This window comes from Macrotis lagotis, chromosome 1 (assembly GCF_037893015.1).
Source record: "Macrotis lagotis isolate mMagLag1 chromosome 1, bilby.v1.9.chrom.fasta, whole genome shotgun sequence".
In the NCBI taxonomy this organism is placed as follows: domain Eukaryota; kingdom Metazoa; phylum Chordata; class Mammalia; order Peramelemorphia; family Peramelidae; genus Macrotis; species Macrotis lagotis.
In genome coordinates, this window is record NC_133658.1 from 898,060,606 (window position 1) to 898,080,250 (window position 19,645).

General features: G+C 41.5%; 1 protein-coding gene and 1 pseudogene across 1 annotated transcript; one reads left to right on the plus strand and one right to left on the minus strand.

Annotated features, from left to right (window-relative positions):
* Positions 1-2,346: 2,346 nt before the first annotated feature.
* Positions 2,347-3,021, minus strand: LOC141491497 (large ribosomal subunit protein uL11-like; annotated as a pseudogene).
* Positions 3,022-6,999: 3,978 nt separating this feature from the next.
* On the plus strand, positions 7,000-17,719 carry ANKRD65 (ankyrin repeat domain 65). The gene is made up of 4 exons (XM_074192485.1): positions 7,000-7,254; positions 7,639-7,847; positions 12,649-13,198; positions 15,640-17,719. Exons 1-4 carry the CDS (start codon positions 7,192-7,194, stop codon positions 16,135-16,137), a joined length of 1,320 nt encoding a protein of 439 aa, XP_074048586.1. The 5' UTR covers positions 7,000-7,191; the 3' UTR covers positions 16,138-17,719.
* The last annotated feature ends 1,926 nt before the right edge of the window (positions 17,720-19,645 follow it).

Below are 19,645 nucleotides of genomic sequence, written 5' to 3' on the forward strand. Positions count from 1 at the left end.
TTACTTTTTTTTAAAATTTCTATGTATTTCTTTCCTATCTCATGATTTTCTTTCTTCGGAAAAACAAAATTCAATATCAATTGAAAAAAAAAAGAATAGTATTCCATTACATTCATCTAACACAATTTGTTCAGTCATTCCCCAATTGATGGGAGCAGCCTTATCTTGTACCAGAGAACCTGAGACAAAGTGAGTTTCTATCAATTGAGGGAATTGTTGAAAAAGCTTTTGTATATGAAGACAATGATTTGTTTATTGGTCATGAAGACATGAGGAATTCAGAGAAATTTGAGAAGACTTGTATGAACTGTTGCCCTGAGAAATAAATAGAACCAGATGGATTATAAATACAATGATTGAAACTTTCTAAGTGAAATTATTGCTGAAAGAAACCAAAACTCTGAATAATGAAAAAAATCAGTGAAGATTCCAGAAAAGAAAAAATAAAATATACCTCTTCCCTCAAAGGAAGCAGAGAGGTGGTGTGGGCAGATCCATTAGGACAGAATCCAATATTTTTGCTTAGTTTTCTTTGTTGGGAGGGAAACTTTGGCAGAGAAGGCCAAATAACTGTGTGGGAGAGACAATAGGCATGATTAAATGTTTTCTTTTTAAACTTCATTAAAAACATCCTAGGTAAAAAAAAAAATCCTAGGTGATGAATTGATAGGAATACCTCATTCCAAGCTTTCTCTGCTCCCCAAAGCTGCTTTGCCACCTAGTGTATATATGCAGAATCACACCTTTTATCTTAGGCAAGGTTGAATTGTAACTATAACAGGTGTGGTGGCCCTTCTGGCATGGGACTTGTTTAGGGGTAGGACCTTTTGCAATATTTATATCCATTTCCTCTTTCAAGTAGTTTGTAATGCCCCAATTAATTGGAAACTTTGACTGGTGACATGAACACTGGGTTAGAGGTTCTAAGAGCTGAACATTGAATTTGAGGGTCTGATTATCTCTTGGTTCCTCTGTCCTCCTAGAAGCACAACAGGACTGACTAGAAAGTCATAAGGGAGACTATTTTCTTTTCTTAAATATTTCATAATTTTTTCCAATTACATGTAAAGACAATTTTTAACATTCTTTTTTTTTTTTTTTTTTTTTTTTTTTTTTTAGGTTTTTGCAAGGCAATGGGATAAAGTGGCTTGCCCAAAGCCACACAACTAGGTAAATATGAAATGTCTGAGGTCAGATTTGAACTCAGGTACTCCTGACTCCAGGGCTAGTGCTCAATCCACTGTGCCACCTAGCTGCCCCTTAACATTAATTTTATTTTTATTTTATTTTTAGGTTTTTTTTTTTTTTTGCAAGGCAAATGGGTTTTAGTGGCTTGCCCAAGGACACACAGCTAGGTAATTAAGTGTCTGAGACTGGATTTGAACCCAGGTACTCCTGATTCCAGGGCCGGTGCTTTATCCACTGCACCACCTAGCTGCCCCAACATTCATTTTTAAAAAAAAAGATTCTTTTCCTCTTTTCCTCACCACTTTCCTCCCCAAACCCTTCCCAGAGAAAGCAAACAATTCTATATAGGCAATATATATGCATCCATATTAACCATGTTGCAAAAGAAAATACAGACAACCCCCCAAAAATAGCCCCCCAAATTTTAAGAAAGCATATTTCAAACTATATTCAGACTCCATCAGTTTTTTTTTTTGTTGGAGTAGATAGCATTTTTCATAAGTCCTTTAGAATTATCTTGAATCATTGTATTGCTGAAAATGCTAAGCCATTCACAGTTGATCTCTGTTACAATATTGCTGCCACTGTGTACACTATTCTGTTCACTTCACTTTTCATCAGTTCATATAAATCTTCCCTGGTAAGGGAGCCTATTTTCCTAAGACTTTGACCGCATGAGGAAACTTGTTGGTGTAGGGAATCTCTGAGGAGTCTGAGCTTTAAACTTTTATATGTCTACTCAATGTAGTCCTGTCCCCCATCTTCTCAGACTCAATTTCTTCCAAGCTCAATATAATTCATTGAACATTTATTTATTTTTTTTCTGATAAACATTGGTTTATTTTAATATTTTGTGGAAAGGTAACCATCACAATTGGTAGCATTTTAAGCATTCTAATATCTGAAACTTCAAGTTAAAAAAGGACATTTTAAAATGTATGGACCTTCTTATGTTCATTGCATTCAATTATGGTGATGACCGTAAAGAGATTTTGAACTTTATGTATTTCACTTTTAAATCAGTGTGGGAAATCAGTGGTAACTCCCATGATTCAATGTAAAAATCACACATATCACAGTGACAACACAGATTGCCTCCAGGAGTATATAATAAATCAATAAATTATCTGAGGAGCTCAAATCCAGGAAAGTTGCCCAAACTCTATCCATTGATCAGATTTGTCACAACCTCCACAATTTCCAGCTTTGAAGTGATGAATCTTCATAATGCTGGGCATTCCACTGCTCCACTATTGATGTCATCAATGACATCATGAGAATGTCTGCCATCAGTGTTGCAGCCCACAGACTGGGCTGTTCCAAGGATCTCTTTAATAGTTCCAGAGAGTTCTCTTGCCAAGGATCGTGCCTCATTTGTCTAGCAATGTTGACAATCTCATCAAAAGTGATGTTTCCACTGTGTTTAATATTTTTCTGCTTCTTTCTGTCTCGAGGAGGTTCCTTTAGAGCTTTGATGATCAAGGCTGAGGCAGAAGGCACCACCTCAATCTGGGCCTGTCTGTTCTGAATGGTAAATTTCACTGTAATCCTAAACCCTTTCCAGTCACCAGTTGCCTTGGCAATGTCATCACCAACCTTTTTTGGAGACAAACCCAAGGGACCAATTTTTGGGGCCAGAGCTGATGTGGCACCAACTTCACCACCAGTGCACCTTAAAAACACGACTTTGATTTCATTAGGATCAAACTTGGGAGGCATGGCGGCGAAGAAGGTGGAGGCTCCGTCTCGATGCTGCGGGGTGGCTGCCGGTGTTGGATGAACCCGGATTCGGGACGACCGAAAGAAGTTGCACCTTCACCACCACGAGCTGGAGCCAAAAGCTGAACATTTATTAAATGTCTTTTCTGAACCAGGAGTTGTTTTAGATGCCAATCTAAATCTAAGCTTCTAAAATTAAAAATGAAATCACCCCTGCTGTCAAGATCCTTACATTCTAGAGGAGGGGAGGGAGGATAAGTAAATAAAAAGATATATAAAGTAACCTCACAATAATGCTGGAGGTAAGGAATAGTATTATCCTCATTTACAGTTGAAGAAACTGAGACAAACAGAGCTTAAGTGACTTTCCCAGTGTCATACAGATAATCAGGATATTGAGGCTGGGTTTGACAAGACATTCCCCCCCCCATTCTCTGTGCATTGTGGTCCCACCTAGTTGTCTCTGGTGGATGGAGAGCCCCAGCATATTTTAGGTTCAGACATTCTAGACTAGAAAGTTATTCAATTCAACAAGCAACTAGTTTTTATATATTGTTCTAGGTGGAGGGGAATGAAATCATCCCTGACTTTAATGGATGGATATAAACACAGGTCAATAAACATAAAAAGCCCATAATGTGAATAAATACAAAGCAATTTCAGGCAGAGGAAGAGCAGTATCAATTTAGGGGGAGCAGTATTGGCTCTGAGTAGGAAACGGTACCTGAGATGAGCCTTGCAAGAAACTGATGCAAAAGAACAAATGGAGGAGATGGAATGATAAGGATGAGGAACATGAAATGGGGCGGCTTGGCTGGAATGAAGAGAACATGAGGGGGGGATAATGTGAAGTTAGCCTAGAAAAACAGGTTTACACCATATTGGGAAGAACTTTAAATGACATAGACTTATATTGTATTTTTATCCTGGTGGCACTAGCAAGCTGCTGAGTCTTCTTAACATTTTTTTAATGTTTTTTTTAGACTTTTCAAAGCAATGGGGTTAAGTGACTTGCCCAAGGCCACACGGCTAGGTAATTATTAAGTGTCTGAGGCTGGATTTGAACTCAGGTACTCCTGACTCCAGAGCCAGTGCTCTATCCACTATGCCACCTAACCGCCCCTACTGAGTCTTCTTGAGACAAGGCTAAATATTTACTTCAGATGTATCAGTTTGGCTTCTGTGTGGAGTACAGATTAAAGAGAGGGGAGATGGAGTAGGGGAAGAGTACCAATAGTATGGATTAGAAGTTACAAGGGCCTGAAGTAGAGTGATGGGCAAGTGAAAGGTAGGAATGTAAGAGATGTCACAGTGGTAGAGTTGGAAATGGATTGCTTGTGGAGAACAAGAGAAGGAAGAGTCAAGAATGACCCCTAGTTGCTGATCTTAGGTGACTGGATGGATAATGATACCCGTGACATAAACAGGAAAGTGACGAAGGGAAGGGAGTTGGCATGTAAGAGAGGGGAATGGCATAGGAGAGCAGTTCCATTTTGGACTGATTGTGCTTGCAATACCTATGATTCATCTAGATAATGTTGAACAGATGATGGAGCTCAAGAGAGACAAGGGCTGGATAAATAGACTTGGGGAGTCATACAGAGAGAGCTGATAAAACATAACCATGACTGCACCTATATTACCTATATCAAATTGCTTGACTTCTCAATGAGGGGAGAGGGGAGGAAAAGAATTTGGAATTCCAAACATTTTTTTAGAAAGATTTTATTTGAGTTTTACAATTTTCCCCCCATTTTTACTTACTCCCCCCACCCCCCACAGAAGGCATTTTGTTAGTCTTTATATTGGTTTCATGGTATACATTGATCTCAGTTGAATGTGATGAGAGAGAAATCACATCCTTAAGGAAGAAACATAAAGTATGAGATAGTAAAATTACATAATAACTTTTTTTTCTAAATTAAAGGTAATAGTCCTTGGTCTTTGTTCAAACTCCACAGTTCTTTCTTTGGATACAGATGGTATTCTCCATTACAGATAGCCCAAAATTGTGCCTGGTTGCTGCACTGATGGAATGAGCGAGTCCATCAAGGTTGATCATCACCCCCATGTTTCTGTTAGTATGTACAGTGTTTTTCTCATTCTGCTCATCTCAGCATCAAAACATTTTTAAAATGAATGTTTTAAAAAAACTGTTTTACAAATAATTGAAAAAAAATATCAGAGCTATTAGTCTAATCCATGGGAGTAGATGAGTTTACAAGAGAACATGTATAAAGAGTAGAAAGTCTGGCTATGTCAATGGGAGGAAGAATAGTACAGTAGAAATGGTGCTGTTTTTTAAGCCAGATAACCTGGGTTCAAATCTTGGCCATGACCTAACTCTCTATTTGACCTTAGATGACTTATCTAGTCTAACTGGTACCTTGGGGGCAATTTACAGCTCAGGTCTTTGATCCCATCATTGGTGAAAGAGATGGCAACAGAACCAGGACAACCTATGAAGTGACAGGTTCTGCTCCAGGGCTCAGGAGAGTAGAGTTTAAAACCCTAGGCAAGTGTGAACCTCAGTTTCCATAAATAAAATGGATATGATGATACATGCCTTCCCTTCTGTAAAATATTGGGGACGATGGGTGACGAATACTGTATATGCTGTAGGAGTGATGTATTGATTAGTTTTGCTAAATTGTTTTTGTTCTATTCTTTCTTTTCTTTTATTTTTTTGGGAAGTCAGTAGGGTTAAGTGACTTGCCCAAGGTCACACAAGCAAAGTATGTATTAAGTGTCTGAGGTCAAATTTGAATGCAGGTCCTTCTGACTTTGGACTGGTGCTCTGTGCTACCTAGCTGCCCCCATTCTCTCTCTCTCTCTCTCTCTCTCTCTCTCTCTCTCTTTTTACGTTTTTGCAAGGCAATGGGGTTAAGTGGCTTGCCCAAGGCCACACAGCTAGGGAATTATTAAGTGTCTGAGACTGCATTTGAACCCAGGTACTCCTGACTCCAGGGCCCGTGCTTTATCCACTGCGCCACCTAGCCGCCCCTATTCTCTTTCTTTTTAAAAAGCTTAGTTACAAAATATCGCTTACTATGTTGGGGAGAAGGAGGAATATATTCAGAAATGAAAGTGATAGAAAACTGTGGATAGAAAGATAAGGACTGAACCTGTAAATTCATTGTTCTGAGAAACTTCTTAATAAAAAAAAAAACTCTGTTTAGCAATGGAGGACCACAAGTCTCTGCCAGCTTAGTCTTAGAAGTTGCTTAGAACATGAAGAAGTTAAGTGATTTGGTCTGATGTAAAACTAACTTATGGGGGTGGCTAGGTGGCGTAGTGGATAAAGCACCGGCCCTGGAGTCAGGAGTACCTGGGTTCAAATCAGGTCTCAGACACTTAATAATTACCTAGCTGTGTGGCCTTGGGCAAGCCACTTAACCCCATTTGCCTTGTAAAAAAAACTAAACCCCCCCCAAAAAAACTAACTTATGTCGGTGGGACTTGAACCCAGATCTTTCTGATGTCAGTGAAGCTCTCTACCTATTACACTGTATTGCTTCTTGCAAACCCTCAAAAACCAATACATCAATGAAATTTTTTAAAAAGAAAATTTAAATTAAATTAAATTTAAATAAACTGGTTGTTGTAGTTGTTTATATGAGTATTCCTAATGAAGTGCAATAGGAATTTGCCACCTTGGGGAACCTAGAATGGTGTTGATAGTGGTGGAAGGAGAGATGTTGGGTGCTGTCTGGAACCCCCCCTGACCTGGAGAATTCTGAGCTGGGAGGTACGAATGTTTCAAAGTTAAATGTCCCCTTCTCCCTTCCTCTGGAGGCCTGGAAAATTCAGGCAGAGAGTGAGAAAAGGCCAGGTCCAAAGGGTCAAGCTTAATCCTCCTTAGGGGAGTGGGGGAGGAGTGGGCACCTTAGGGGAAATAAGAAGCCTAACTAGCATGTCCCTGCTTGTCACAGTACTGCCACAACACCCTTCCGGCAATTGTTCCTGGAGGAGCCTGGTCTGTCTGTTGGTAAGCCTTAGCCAGGAACCAGCAGGAGAGTTGGTTGTCAGGATCACCCTGGGGACTCCCTCCTGTTGCTGGATAAACAGTAGGGTGGGGTGAGGGGAGGGAGGGAGGCTACAAGATCCACAGCCTCAAGTGGCCCCCCTAGCCTCCCTCTTATTACTGGCCTTGGCCTTCAGCTCCCTCGCTCTGAATTTTCACAGGAGTCTCTGGCTTCCTGGGAATCCCAGTCCTGCCTAGGAACCCGAGGACCAAGAGGAAGCACCCTCCCTAGATAGCCTGGAACGACTTGGGGGCTACCCATGGAGAGAGGAAGTCAGCCAGTGATGAGAAGCTCCTTGCAGTGGGCTCTTCAACCTTGGAGGGTGCGTGATTGCAGTAGTCCTCTTCTCTATCAGGTGTTCCATTTTCTGGCCTAGGACTAGCTTAAGGGTTCGGAGGGAGACCAGGGTCAGACCTCCATGTTGGGTTGAGACAAAACCAAGTCTTTAGGCAAGCTGAGGGCTTTGTTTGGTTCTAGAGTTGAGGCAGTCTGTGATGGATTAGGAGGCCAATCCCAAGGTCCGTTTCTGATTGGAGACATGTCAGGACTTTCCTGACACAATGTCCAGCACACAGTAGGCCTCTTTGTTGATTGATTGTTTGATGGGTGGGTTTGGGGGTTGGGGGTGACTCTGACTATAGAATTCTTTATGCTACCCCTTGTCCTGGTTGAAACCTAAGCTAGCTATCACATGTCCTCATTCTAGGAGCGGAGAGAATTGGAGGCTGAACTGGGCTGGCACTGGATGGATCTGGAGATGGGAGACTCCAGGACCCAGGAGGAGGAAGAGCAGCCTCTGAGCTTCCTTCCTGCCCCAAAAGCATGGGGTCAAGACCAAGTGATCAAGGCCATATGGCGAGGTCAGCTGGGCCTCATGAAGCAGCTGCTGAGGCAGGGGGTCTCCATCAATGAAAGGTGAGCAGTGTCATGGAGCCCTTCCTCAGGCACCCTAGCCTGAAGGCCTTATGCTCAAGTGGCCCCCCTGGCCTCCCTCTTATTACTGGCCTTGGCCTTCAGCTCCCTCGCTCTGAATTTTCACAGGAGTCTCTGGCTTCCTGGGAATCCCAGTCCTGCCTAGGAACCCGAGGACCAAGAGGAAGCACCCTCCCTAGGTAGCCTGGAACGACTTGGGGGCTACCCATGGAGAGAGGAAGTCAGTCCCTTTGGGTTTGACTTTCCGTGAAGGTTATGTAGCCCACCTATTGATACACATCACATCACACAAAGGTGTATCATGTCCACACAAGATCACACAGTGTGTTGTGTCCACACAACCACACAGTGGCTATAGGTAGCCAGAGGGGCCAAGGAAATCTCACTAGATGTCAAATCCTGATCTGTCTGACACTTATTATGTGACCTAAGAAAAGTCCCCATCTTTCTGTTCTCTCAGCTGCAAAATTCAGACAGTATTAAACATCTACTATTAAAGGAGATAATATATATGTGAGATATTTTAGAAATGTGAGTTATTAACCCCTTTTCTACCCTATCTTAAAATAACCTTACAAATATTCTTACCCTGAATCAAAAACATACCTATACATAACCCCACAAATGATATACTTTCCTCCCCTTTGGTTCACATTGAACAATTGTTTTCGTTTTGGGCTAATATTAGTTTGACTTCCTTGAGCAACTCTTTCTTCTCTGAGGGCTCTGGGGATAGAGAGGTTAAAAAATTAACCAATGAAAACTTCCCAGGAGGCAATCTTTAAGTCTGCCTTAAGCAGATTTGGGATTAGATCCCCAGTTCACCTCTGGAGTCCATAGCCAGTGTACTTGGTTCAGTGATCAAGTGATGACAAACATTCCAGAATCTATGTCTCCCCAGTACTGTTATCTGGTATCTGATATGGTATCTGCTATAGTCAGCACTTAATACATGCTTACTAATTAATTGAAGGCACTTGTTCCTTCCTTATTCATAGGGGAGTGATTTGTGACTCAAACTGCTGACTTTGACATGCATGTTGCATCCTAGGCTTTGTGTTTCAGAGACCCCCCCCCTTTCCAAGATCCATTTCCCATGACTCCCCAAGGTACTTGAGCTACACTAGATCAGTCTATATTCTCTGACACATTTTATTGTAGAGGGGAATTCCTATAATATTCCTATAATGTTTGTCATTCATTTTTTTTTTTTTTTAGATTTTTGCAAGGCAATGGGGTGAAGTGACTTGCCCAAGGCCACACAGCTAGGTCTTTATTAAGTGTCTGAGGCAGGATTTGAGCTCAGGTCCTCCTGACTCCAGGGCCGGTGCTCTATCCACTGTGCCATCTAGCTGCCCCTGTCATTCATTCTTTTTTTTAAAATTTTTATTAAAGATATTATTTGAGTTTTATAATTTTCCCCCAATCTTGCTTCCCTCCCCCCACCCCCACCCCACAGATAGCACTCCGTCAGTCTTTACTTTGTTTCCATGTTGTACCTTGATCCAAATTGGGTGTGATGAGAGAGAAAGCATATCCTTAAAGAGAACAGAATTCTCAGAGGTAACCAGATCAAACAATAAGACATCTGGGGTTTTTTTTTACCCCCCGAATTAAAGGGAATAGTCCTTGTACTTTGTTCAAACTCCACAGCTCCTTATCTGGTTACAGATGGTACTCTCCTTTGCAGACAACCTAAAATTGTTCCCAATTGTTGCGCTGATGGAATGAGCAAGTCCTTCAAGGTTGAACATCACTCCCATGTTGCTGTTAGGGTGTACAGTGTTTTTCTGGTTCTGCTCATCTCACTCAGCATCAGTTCATGCAAATCCCTCCAGGTTTCCCTGAAATCCCGTCCCTCCTGGTTTCTAATAGAACAATAGTGTTCCATGACATACATATACCACAGTTTGCTAAACCATTCCCCAATTGAAGGACATTTACTGGATTTCCAATTCTTTGCCACCACAAACAGGGCTGCTATAAATATTTTTGTACAAGTAATGTTTTTACCCTTTTTCCTCATCTCTTCAGGGTATAGACCCAGTAGCGGTATTGCTGGGTCAAAGGGTATGCACATTATTTTTGTTGCCCTTTGGGCATAGTTCCAAATAGCTCTCTCCAGAAGGGTTGGATGAGTTCACAGCTCCACCAACAGTGTAATAGTGTCCCAGATTTCCCACATCCCTTCCAACAATGATCATTATCCTTCCTGGTCATACTGGCCAATCTGAGAGGTGTGAGGTGGTACCTCAGCGTAGCTTTAATTTGCATTTCTCTAATAATTAATGATTTAGAGCATTTTTTCATATGGCTATGGATTGCTTTGATCTTCTCATCTGTAAATTGCCTTTGCATATCCTTTGACCATTTGTCAATTGGGGAATGGCTTTTTGTTTTAAAAATATGACTCAGTTCTCTGTATATTTTAGAAATGAGTCCTTTGTGCAAAACCTTTTTAATTTAATGTAATCGAAATCATCTAATTGGTTTTTAGTGATGTTCTCCAACTCTTCCTTAGTCATAAACTGTTCCCCTTTCCATAGATCTGACAGGTAGACTAGTCCTTGATCTTCTAATTTGCTTATAGTATTGGTTTTTATGTCTATGTCCTGTAACCTTTTGGATCTTATCTTGGTAAAGGGTGTGAGGTGTTGGTCTAATCTAAGTTTCTTCCATACTAACTTCCAATTTTCCCAGCAGTTTTTATCAAAGAGGGAGTTTTTATCCCAATGGCCAGACTCTTTGGGTTTATCAAACAGCAGATTACTATAATCCTCTCCTGCTTTTACACCTAGTCTATTCCACTGGTCCACCACTCTATTTCTTAGCCAATACCAAACAGTTTTGATGACTAATGCTTTATAATATAATTTTAGATTGGGTAGTGCTAAGCCACCTTCGTTTGCATTTTTTTCCATTAAGCTCCTGGCAATTCTTGACTTTTTATTTCTCCATATGAATTTACTTACAATTTTTTCTAACTCATTAAAGTAATTTTTTGGAATTTTGATTGGTAGGGCACTAAACAGATAGTTTAGTTTTGGTAGAATTGTCATTTTTATTATATTAGCTCTACCTATCCATGAGCAGTTGATATTTGCCCAGTTATTTAAATCTGATTTAATTTGTGTGAGAAGTGTTTTATAATTGTTTTCAAAAAGATTCTGAGTCTGTCTTGGCAAATAGACTCCCAAGTATTTTACACTGTCTGAGGTTACTTTGAATGGGATTTCTCTTTCTAGCTCTTCCTGCTGTTTCTTGCTAGTCATATATAGGAAAGTTGAGGATTTATGTGGGTTTATTTTATAACCTGCAACTTTGCTAAAATTGCTAATTGTTTCCAGTAGTTTTTTAGATGATTTCTTGGGATTCTCTAGGTAGACCATCATGTCATCTGTGAATAGTGAGAGTTTTGTCTCTTCCTTCCCAATTCTAATTCCTTTAATTTCTTTTTCTTCTCTAATTGCTGATGCTAACATTTCTAATACAATATCGAATAGTAGTGGTGATAATGGATACCCTTGTTTAACCCCTGATCTTATTGGGAATGCCTCTAGCCTCTCCCCATTGAGTATAATGCTTGTTGATGGTTTCAGATAGATACTGCTAATTATTTTAAGGAACAGTCCATTTATTCCTACACTCTCTAGTGTTTTTAATAGGAATGGATGCTGTATTTTGTCAAAAGTTTTTTCAGCATCTATTGATAAGGTTTCTGATAGGTTTGTTATTGATATAATTGAGTATACTAACAGTTTTCCTAATATTGAACCAACGCTGCATTCCTGGAATAAATCCTACTTGATCATAATGTATTATCCTAGTGATGACTTGTTGTAGTCGATTTGCTAAGATTTTATTTAGGATTTTTGCATCCATATTCATCAGGGAAATAGGTCTATAATTTTCTTTCTCTGTTTTAACTCTTCCTGGTTTAGGTAACAGCACCATATTGGTTTCATAGAAAGAGTTAGGCAGAGTTCCATCTTTCCCTATTTTTCCAAAGAGTTTATATAGGATTGGAACCAATTGTTCCTTAAATGTTTGGTAGAATTCACTTGTGAATCCATCAGGCCCTGGAGATTTTTTTTTAGGGAGTTCAATAATGGCTTGTTGAATTTCTTTTTCTCAGATAGGGTTGTTCAGGTATTTAATCTCTTCTTCATTTAACCTGGGCAACTTATATTTTTGTAAATATTCATCCATTTCACTTAGATTATCAAATTTATTGGCATAAAGTTGGGCAAAATAATTTCGAATTATTACTTTAATTTCCTCCTCATTGGTGGTGAGCTGTCATTCATTCTTAAAGAAGATCATGACATCAAGGAGGTGATGCTATGGCAAACACATGAACTGAATTTGAATGAGGAGGGCTAAGCCACCAGTCTCACTTTCCCCTCCAGAACCATCTGGGTCCAGTGACCAGATTTGAATCAGGATGACAGGAGAGAATGAGAAAATGAGAAAAGAAGGGAGGGGGGAAAGAATGAAGGAAGAAGGAGAGGAGGAAGGAAGGAAAGAAGAAAGAAAGAGAAAGTGAATGAAGGGTAAGAGAGGTTGAGGGGGTCTGCTCCTGAAGAGGTCAGAGATGATGGATCATTTTCAAAGATTCCCTAAGTGTGCTACTTCTACCCACATATATCCTCGAAGGTAAGAAAGGATGAATGACAAAGAGGAAGGAACAAGGCCTGAAACTTGAGATTCTTTCCTGTGACTCATGTTTAGGGGAGGGACCCAAAGGGTCTAGGGGCTATCTTAGTTACAATGTTCCTTCCAGGGATCCTGCAGGACGGACCCTGCTCCATCATGCAGTGGGAAGTGGCCACATCCCTCTGGTCCGGTTTCTGGTACAGCATGGGGCAGCAGTGGATGCAGCAGATGAGGAGCTGGTCACTGCTTTGCACCGGGCCACCTGGCAGGGGCAGAGCCAAGTGACTGAGTTACTCCTGCATCGAGGAGCACCAGCTTCAGCCAGGACTCGCCAAGGTCTAACTCCTCTGCACTGGGCCGCCGCCCTGGGCCACTTACTGCTGGTCCAGCGACTGCTCACCCTTGGCCTGGATGCTGCCAGTGGAGATGTTCATGGGTGGACAGCACTCCATTGGGCAACTGCAGGGAACCAGATTCCTGTGGTAGAACTTCTTAGATGTCAGGGCATTTCCCTGGACATCAGCTGCTCGGGAGGCCCTCGTCCTATGCATGTGGCAGCAGGGACTGGGAGAAAGGAGACCCTGCAGTTCCTTCTGATCCAGGGAGCAGACGTCAATGCCCAAGACAGCACTGGGGCAACGGCCCTCACCATTGCCTCGGACCTGGGGGACCAAGAGGTGAGTCCACTCCTGATATGCTATTTTCTCTGATGGGGGGAAAGAAGAGACATCTTGGGCTCAATTCTCCAACCTAGAAGAACCCCCATAGGGGTCCTTTTATGTAGTCAAGAGCCAGTGTGAAGTAGTTCTGAGTCAGGCATTGAGGGTGAAAGAGGAGATGCTAATCCTTTTCTCTTCCTTCTGTCTCCTTTGGCTTTCTGGAATTACAATGTGGGGAGAGCTATTTGAGTAGCAGAGCAAAAGGAAAGAGCCCTGGATTACAAGTCAGAAGAGCTAGTATTAAATCTTGGCTCTGATAACTGCCCATGTGACTTTGGATAAATCATTTTACCCCCTAAGTATTCCCAGAAATCTCTTAGAGGTCCTTCCACTTCTAGAGTTCTTTCCAGCTAAGGAGAGGTTCACAAAGTGGGTGGTAGGTGAGGAGAGGTCCCTGGGCCACTGGAGACAAGGAGAGCAGGAGAAATGATTTAGGAATGTAGGGGGTCTTGAAAATGTATTTGCAGTTCATGGCCTCTACAGCCAGGGAGAATGTCTCCATTTAATTATTGGCTAAAAGTTTACCCAGCTGGGTGAGAACATAGTGTGGGGTAATGAAGGATTAAGAGGCTTTTTCAAGGGTCATTGATGCTGGGAATGGAGATGACCTTGTGGGATGGGTAATCTGTCCTTTGCTCTTTCCCTAGGGTGGGGCTGAAGGAGGGAGTAACTGGGGCTTGGTTGAACTCTTAGACACTCTACCCTAAGGTCCAGGGAGAATCAGATAATCAGTTGATCAAAAAACACAAGGTACCAAGCATTAGGTGGTCCCAGATTCAAAGACAAAAATGAATTGGTCCTTTCCCCCCACAAGGAGGTCAATTTGTGCTGGGGGAGACAATCATATGAGTATCTACAAGGACAAGAAGTCACTAACTACTGTGAGCATCGGTTAAAGCTTCATGTAGGAAGGGACATGGAAACTGAGGTTTGAAGGAAGTAGAGGGGAAGATCTCCCAGGTATGGAGGCAGTGGTGTAGGATATTAGTCCTCAGGACACCTCCTCACTTAGTAATATTGAAAAGTTTTAAGAATTCACTAAAATGATAACCTCCCTAGGTTAAAGACCAGAGTCTATTTCCCCTCACTATCTTTCAGCTATTCTGGGGAGGGAAAGGAGAATGTCCCATATGGTATAGTCGAAAGAGAACACTAATCTTGGAGACAGGTCAGAGACTCAAGGCTGGAACCTCACAATGTGATTTTAAGTAAATCATTAAGGCAGATAGAAAGTTGACATCTCCTGCCACAGTTCAGGGTAGGGGGTAGAAACAAGACACAACAGATCATTTTAAGACACTGATAAAGAGCAACAGGGAAGTTTGAAATAAAATATTATCTGAAAAGCATTACTGACAAGGATCAAGGAAGGCTTCATGAACCAGAAGGTAATGGAGGTAAAGTTTAAAAGAAGGAATTCAGCAGGCAAAGGTCAGAAGGAGAAAAGGAGATGGGGAGGCCTAAGAGGTAGAAGGTACTGTACAAACAAAGGCATTGAGGCCAGAGAATACAGCACTTGGCAGAGTCCAGCTGACCAACAAAGGGTATATATAAGGAAGGAAAAGGAGATTAGGCTGGAAAGGCAGTGAGGCATCAGAGGTTACTTCTCTTATGCTGTTTTCCTCATCTCTATAATGGTGGTAATTCTTGCCAAACCTGTCTTCTAGGGTGGTTGTTGGAAGTCCTTCCCCAAAAAGATTTTTGAGGGCAGGGACTGTTTTGACTTTGAATTGCTTTTTTTTTTCAGATCTAGCATAGGGACGTGTATAAAGTAGACACTTAATAGATGCTTGTGAATTTGAACAAATGCTTGTAGACCTGAAAGTATTACAGGAACATAAACCATCACCACCAACTTCCCTGTTACCATCATTATCATTCCTGTGACCTGGGAGAGGTCCCAGTTGGCTGCTAAACTGAGTCAGGTGAAACAGCTAGAACAACAGCACAGGATATGATTAAAGGCTGAGTAATTGGTATCAGGTGTCCAGAGGCAGGAGGGTGCTGTGTGGGTTGGAGGAACCAGGAAAGTAGGATTTAGAACTTGTAGGTTTGTTAGAAATTGAGGTCCAGAGACCTGTCCAAGGTCATAGAGATGATCAATGGTGAGTCATATTTTGCACCCTAGTCTCTTGTCTCCTCCTTTCTCTATTTCAGGTCTGAAGGGAATAGGACTCTACAAAGTTCTCATTTTGATTGTCATTTGTATGCCTTAAGGATCTGATAAGATATTGGGTCTTTCACAGATCAGGCCAGTGACTCTTGAGAAAGATGAGGCTGCTGTGGGTTCTCCCTAGATTGATAAGCTGAAAGGAAGTTGAAAAAGAAAAGTACTCACCCCTATCTTCACCCCTTTTTGTTTTCTAGCAAAAATCACCCATTTTCTTTTCTATTTCCAGGTAGTTAAACTGCTCCTGAATCATGGAGCCGAGGGGGACCTTCCAGACCAACATGGTCGCTCTGCCCTCCACCGGGCCGCTGCTGCTGGTCATCTTCCTGTGGTCCAGTTGCTGGTGGAGAGAGGAGCTGCTGTGGATGCCCAAGATGGACTGCATCTTACACCCCTGCACCACGCAGCCTTGGAAGGAGACACTATGGTTGCTAACTACCTCCTAGATCAGGGAGCAGAGGTCAATGCTGCTGGTTGGCTCCATAAGACCCCTTTGCATTTGGCCATTGAGAGGGGTCATTGCTCTATGGCAGAACTTTTACTAAGGCGAGGAGCCAGCCCCAACTTGCAGACACAGTGGTTGGAGACTGCAGGAGACCTTGCTGCCCCAGGAAGTCCTTTCAAGACTCTCTGTTCCTTTCAGAAAAACCAAGAGGAGATGTGTAAAACTGGGCAGGGTTCAAGTCCCTCCATGGAAATATCCAAACAGGAGGGAGAGTCTGAGTAGGGACTGGGTTTGAGTGGTACTGTGTTACTGGCTAGCTTTGTGACTTTGAGATCACAGGACTTCTGGGAGGACCCTCAGAAATTACCTGATCCAACCATCGTCTTTCACAGAGGCAAAAATTGAGGACACAGGAATACAGTAACTTGTTTGAGATCACATAAGTGATGAATAGAGTTGGCATCTAAGTCTAGATATTTATTTGCAAACTGGGACTTTTATCTATGAGGTTATATCTATGAGTAATCTATCAGGAAAGTGATATACAAAATATGAGTTACTGTTGTTGCTATTATTGCTGGGACTTCAGAGGAATAAGTTCCCTTAGGAGACAAACAAAGATGGAGACTGGGAAATAAGCTAGATAGGGCAGAATCTATCCCATTTGTTATGTTTACTCTTTTCTGAGGGAAATGAGTAACAGTGACTCAAACCACTGGACACTGAACCCCATGGTCTGTCCAGCTCTGAAGGTGGGGAAGAATAAGAATTCTTCTTATACCTTTGTGTCATCATTTTTTGAGATTTACCTAATAATAAAAGGCAGTATTTATATAACTCTTAAAAGCTTGCAAAACATTTTATATCTATCATCTCATTTGAGCCTCACAATCCTGTGAAGTAGGTATCATCATTTTCTCATTTTATGGTTGAGGAAATTGAGGCAGATAGAGGTGAAATGACTTACCCAGGGTCACACAGCTACTAAAGTCAGTCAAAGTCATGACTCCAATGTTCCTCAGTCATATCTGATGCTTTCTAACCTCATTTGGAGTTTTCTTGGCAAAGGTCCTGGAGTGGTTTGCCATTTTCTTGTCTAGCTCATTTTATAGATGAAGAAACTGAGGCAAACAGGGCTTAGTGACTTGCTTAGGGTCATACAGCTAGAAAGTATCTGAGTCAGAATTTGACTTTAGGTTTTCCTGCCTCCAGGTTCTGCGCTATTCACCTGGTGGCCCCACACTCTTATGTGTGTATGGGTGTATGAGTGAAGGGGTAGATTAGATACTTTTTGATTTATCCTCTGCTTTGCCTCCCTATCTCTATATTGGGAAGTATCTCTGGCCTTAATCCTAAAAATTATACCTTTTACTTAAAAAAGGGTGGATTTATGGGAAAGATTTTTCTTTTTTTAAAAATAAAATCATGTTTCATATATCCTTAATAGTTTACATCAGTAGTCTTTTATATTTCTTCCTCTTTGACCTCTTCAATTCTTTTAGATAAGCTGAATATGATTGCTAGATTAATCAAGATTGCATCTTGATTACAGTTTTATGTACAGTTTTAATGGTTGACATTAAGGGAGGAATGTTTATAGGACAGGAGATAGTAGAGTTGTTTTTATTTATTTATTTAACATTACTACTGTAGTATTGTTGTAAAAGTAAACATAATCCTCCCTCCACCCCACAAAGATAAAGAAACCTCAATAAAAATAGAGAGAAAAAAATGTGCCTCAGTTTGTATTCAGATATACCAGCTCTGTCTCTGGGATATCAGTCCTACAGAGAAGTTGTTTCTATGGGATAACCTCTTGCCCAATTTTCCCAAATGGAAATGAAATCCCCAAGTTACAGTCTCTTTCTCCACAACCTTGGCAAGAAATCCCCTGGACAGGTCAGGGTTCAGCTGCAGGAGCTGCCCCTTTCTGCTTGGGGGCAATCACTGCTTCTTTCACAGAGGCTGGATGGCACAATGGATAGAGAAATGGCCTTGGACTCAGGAGGATAGGAGTTCGAATATGGCCTCAGACACTTGCCACTTACTGTGTGAACTTGGGCAAGTCATGCCTCACATCCAGGGCCATCTCTAGTCATCCTGATTCATATCCTCCAGAAGACTCTGGAGGAGAAAGTGAGGGTGGTGACTTAGCACAGAACCCCTTCACTCAAATCCAGTTCCTATGCTTGTCACAACATCACCTCCTTGGTGTCATGGTCTTCTTCTAGAATGAAGGACAAACATCATCACAGCACTTTGTAAAGAAAGTCCTTTGTACATTGTTAAACACTAGTGATTGGTAACTCCTGTCCCAGGAGTCTGGGTTTAAGATTGTTGGGAATTGGGGTGGCTAGGTGGCGTAGTGGATAAAGCACTGGCCTTGGAGTCAGGAGTACCTGGGTTCAAATCTGGTTTCGGACACTTAATAATTACCTAGCTGTGTGGCCTTGGGCAAGCCACTTAACCCCATTTGCCTTGCAAAAACTAAAAAAAAGATTGTTGGGAATTCATCATATCTATTCCTTAGTCAAAGGCTAAGCATAGCCTTTGCCAAGCTGTACTCTGCCCCCAATCCTCGGAAAATGGTAGACAAATTAACACTACCAAAACAGTTTTCTCTTAGAATGGAAGTTCTTTGAAGGCAGGGATTATCTTTAATTGTATTTTTATCTCTGGAAATTAAGCAATATTTATTAAACATATCCTAGTTCCAAGGAAGCAGCTAGAGGTCCCAATGGATAGAGTTCTGTCTGTGCTATGAGTCATCTTCCTGACTTAAAATCTGGCCTCAGACATTTTCTAACTGTGTGACTCTGGGCAAAGACATTTGATCCTGTTTGCCTCAGTTTCCTTATTTGTAAAATGAGGTGGAGGAGCAAATGATGAACCACTCTAGGATCTCTGCCAAGAAAACCCCAAATGAGGTCACAAAGAGTAGGACACAACCAAACAGTAGTATCTGCATCTCTAGAAATCAACCAATTAACATTTATTAAGCACCTATGTTTTAGGCACAGTACTAAGACAGGGAAAGTCAAAAGACAGTCTCTGCCCTCAAGGAACTTCCAGCCTAATGCAGCCAGCACAACATAGAAGTCCTTAAGAAATGCTTCTTTCATTCATTAAAACTCTACACAGCAGAGGGAGATGCTTAATATTGTAAATGTCTACTTTTTTTTAGTTTTTTTTTTTTGCAAGGCAAATGGGGTTAAGTGGCTTGCCCAAGACCACAAAGGTAATTATTAAGTGTCTGAGGCCGATTTGAACTCAGGTCCTCCTGATTCCAGGGCCGGTGCTCTATCCACTGTGCCTCAGGTCCTCCTGATTCCAGGGCCGGTGCTCTATCCACTGTGCCACCTAGCTGCCCAAATGTCTACTTTTTTTTTTTTAGGTTTTTTTGCAAGGCAAATGGGGTTAAGTGGCTTGCCCAAGGCCACACAGCTAGGTCATTATTAAGTGTCCGAAACCGGATTTGAACCCAGGTACTCCTGACTCCAAGGCCAGTGCTTTATCCACTATGCCACCTAGCTGCCCTAAAATGTCTACTTTTTAAAGAGCTCATTTTCAGTGTCTTATGAGTAAAACATTGGGAGCCAAAGACAAGACTGAAAAATTCCTATACCTGCCTGCACAATACTTATATTTTCCTCGGGGTAGAGAGTAGGGAGAGATACACATATCCATAGACAGTAAACCCAATACAGAGGATTTATTAAGGGAATGCTATGCATAAGATAAATACAAGATAATATGGAGCAGGAGAAAAAAATGAATCAATTAAAAGCAT

What these genes read in the sequence shown, in the direction of transcription:
- ANKRD65 (XM_074192485.1), top strand. Translation starts at nt 7,192, where the DNA reads ATGGAGAGAGGAAGTCAGCCAGTGATGAGAAGCTCCTTGCAGTGGGCT. An exon ending in GGGGTCTCCATCAATGAAAG is followed by an intron (nt 7,848 to 12,648) that starts GTGAGCAGTGTC and finishes TGTTCCTTCCAG; the next exon opens with GGATCCTGCAGGACGGACCC. An exon ending in CGGACCTGGGGGACCAAGAG is followed by an intron (nt 13,199 to 15,639) that starts GTGAGTCCACTC and finishes TTCTATTTCCAG; the next exon opens with GTAGTTAAACTGCTCCTGAA.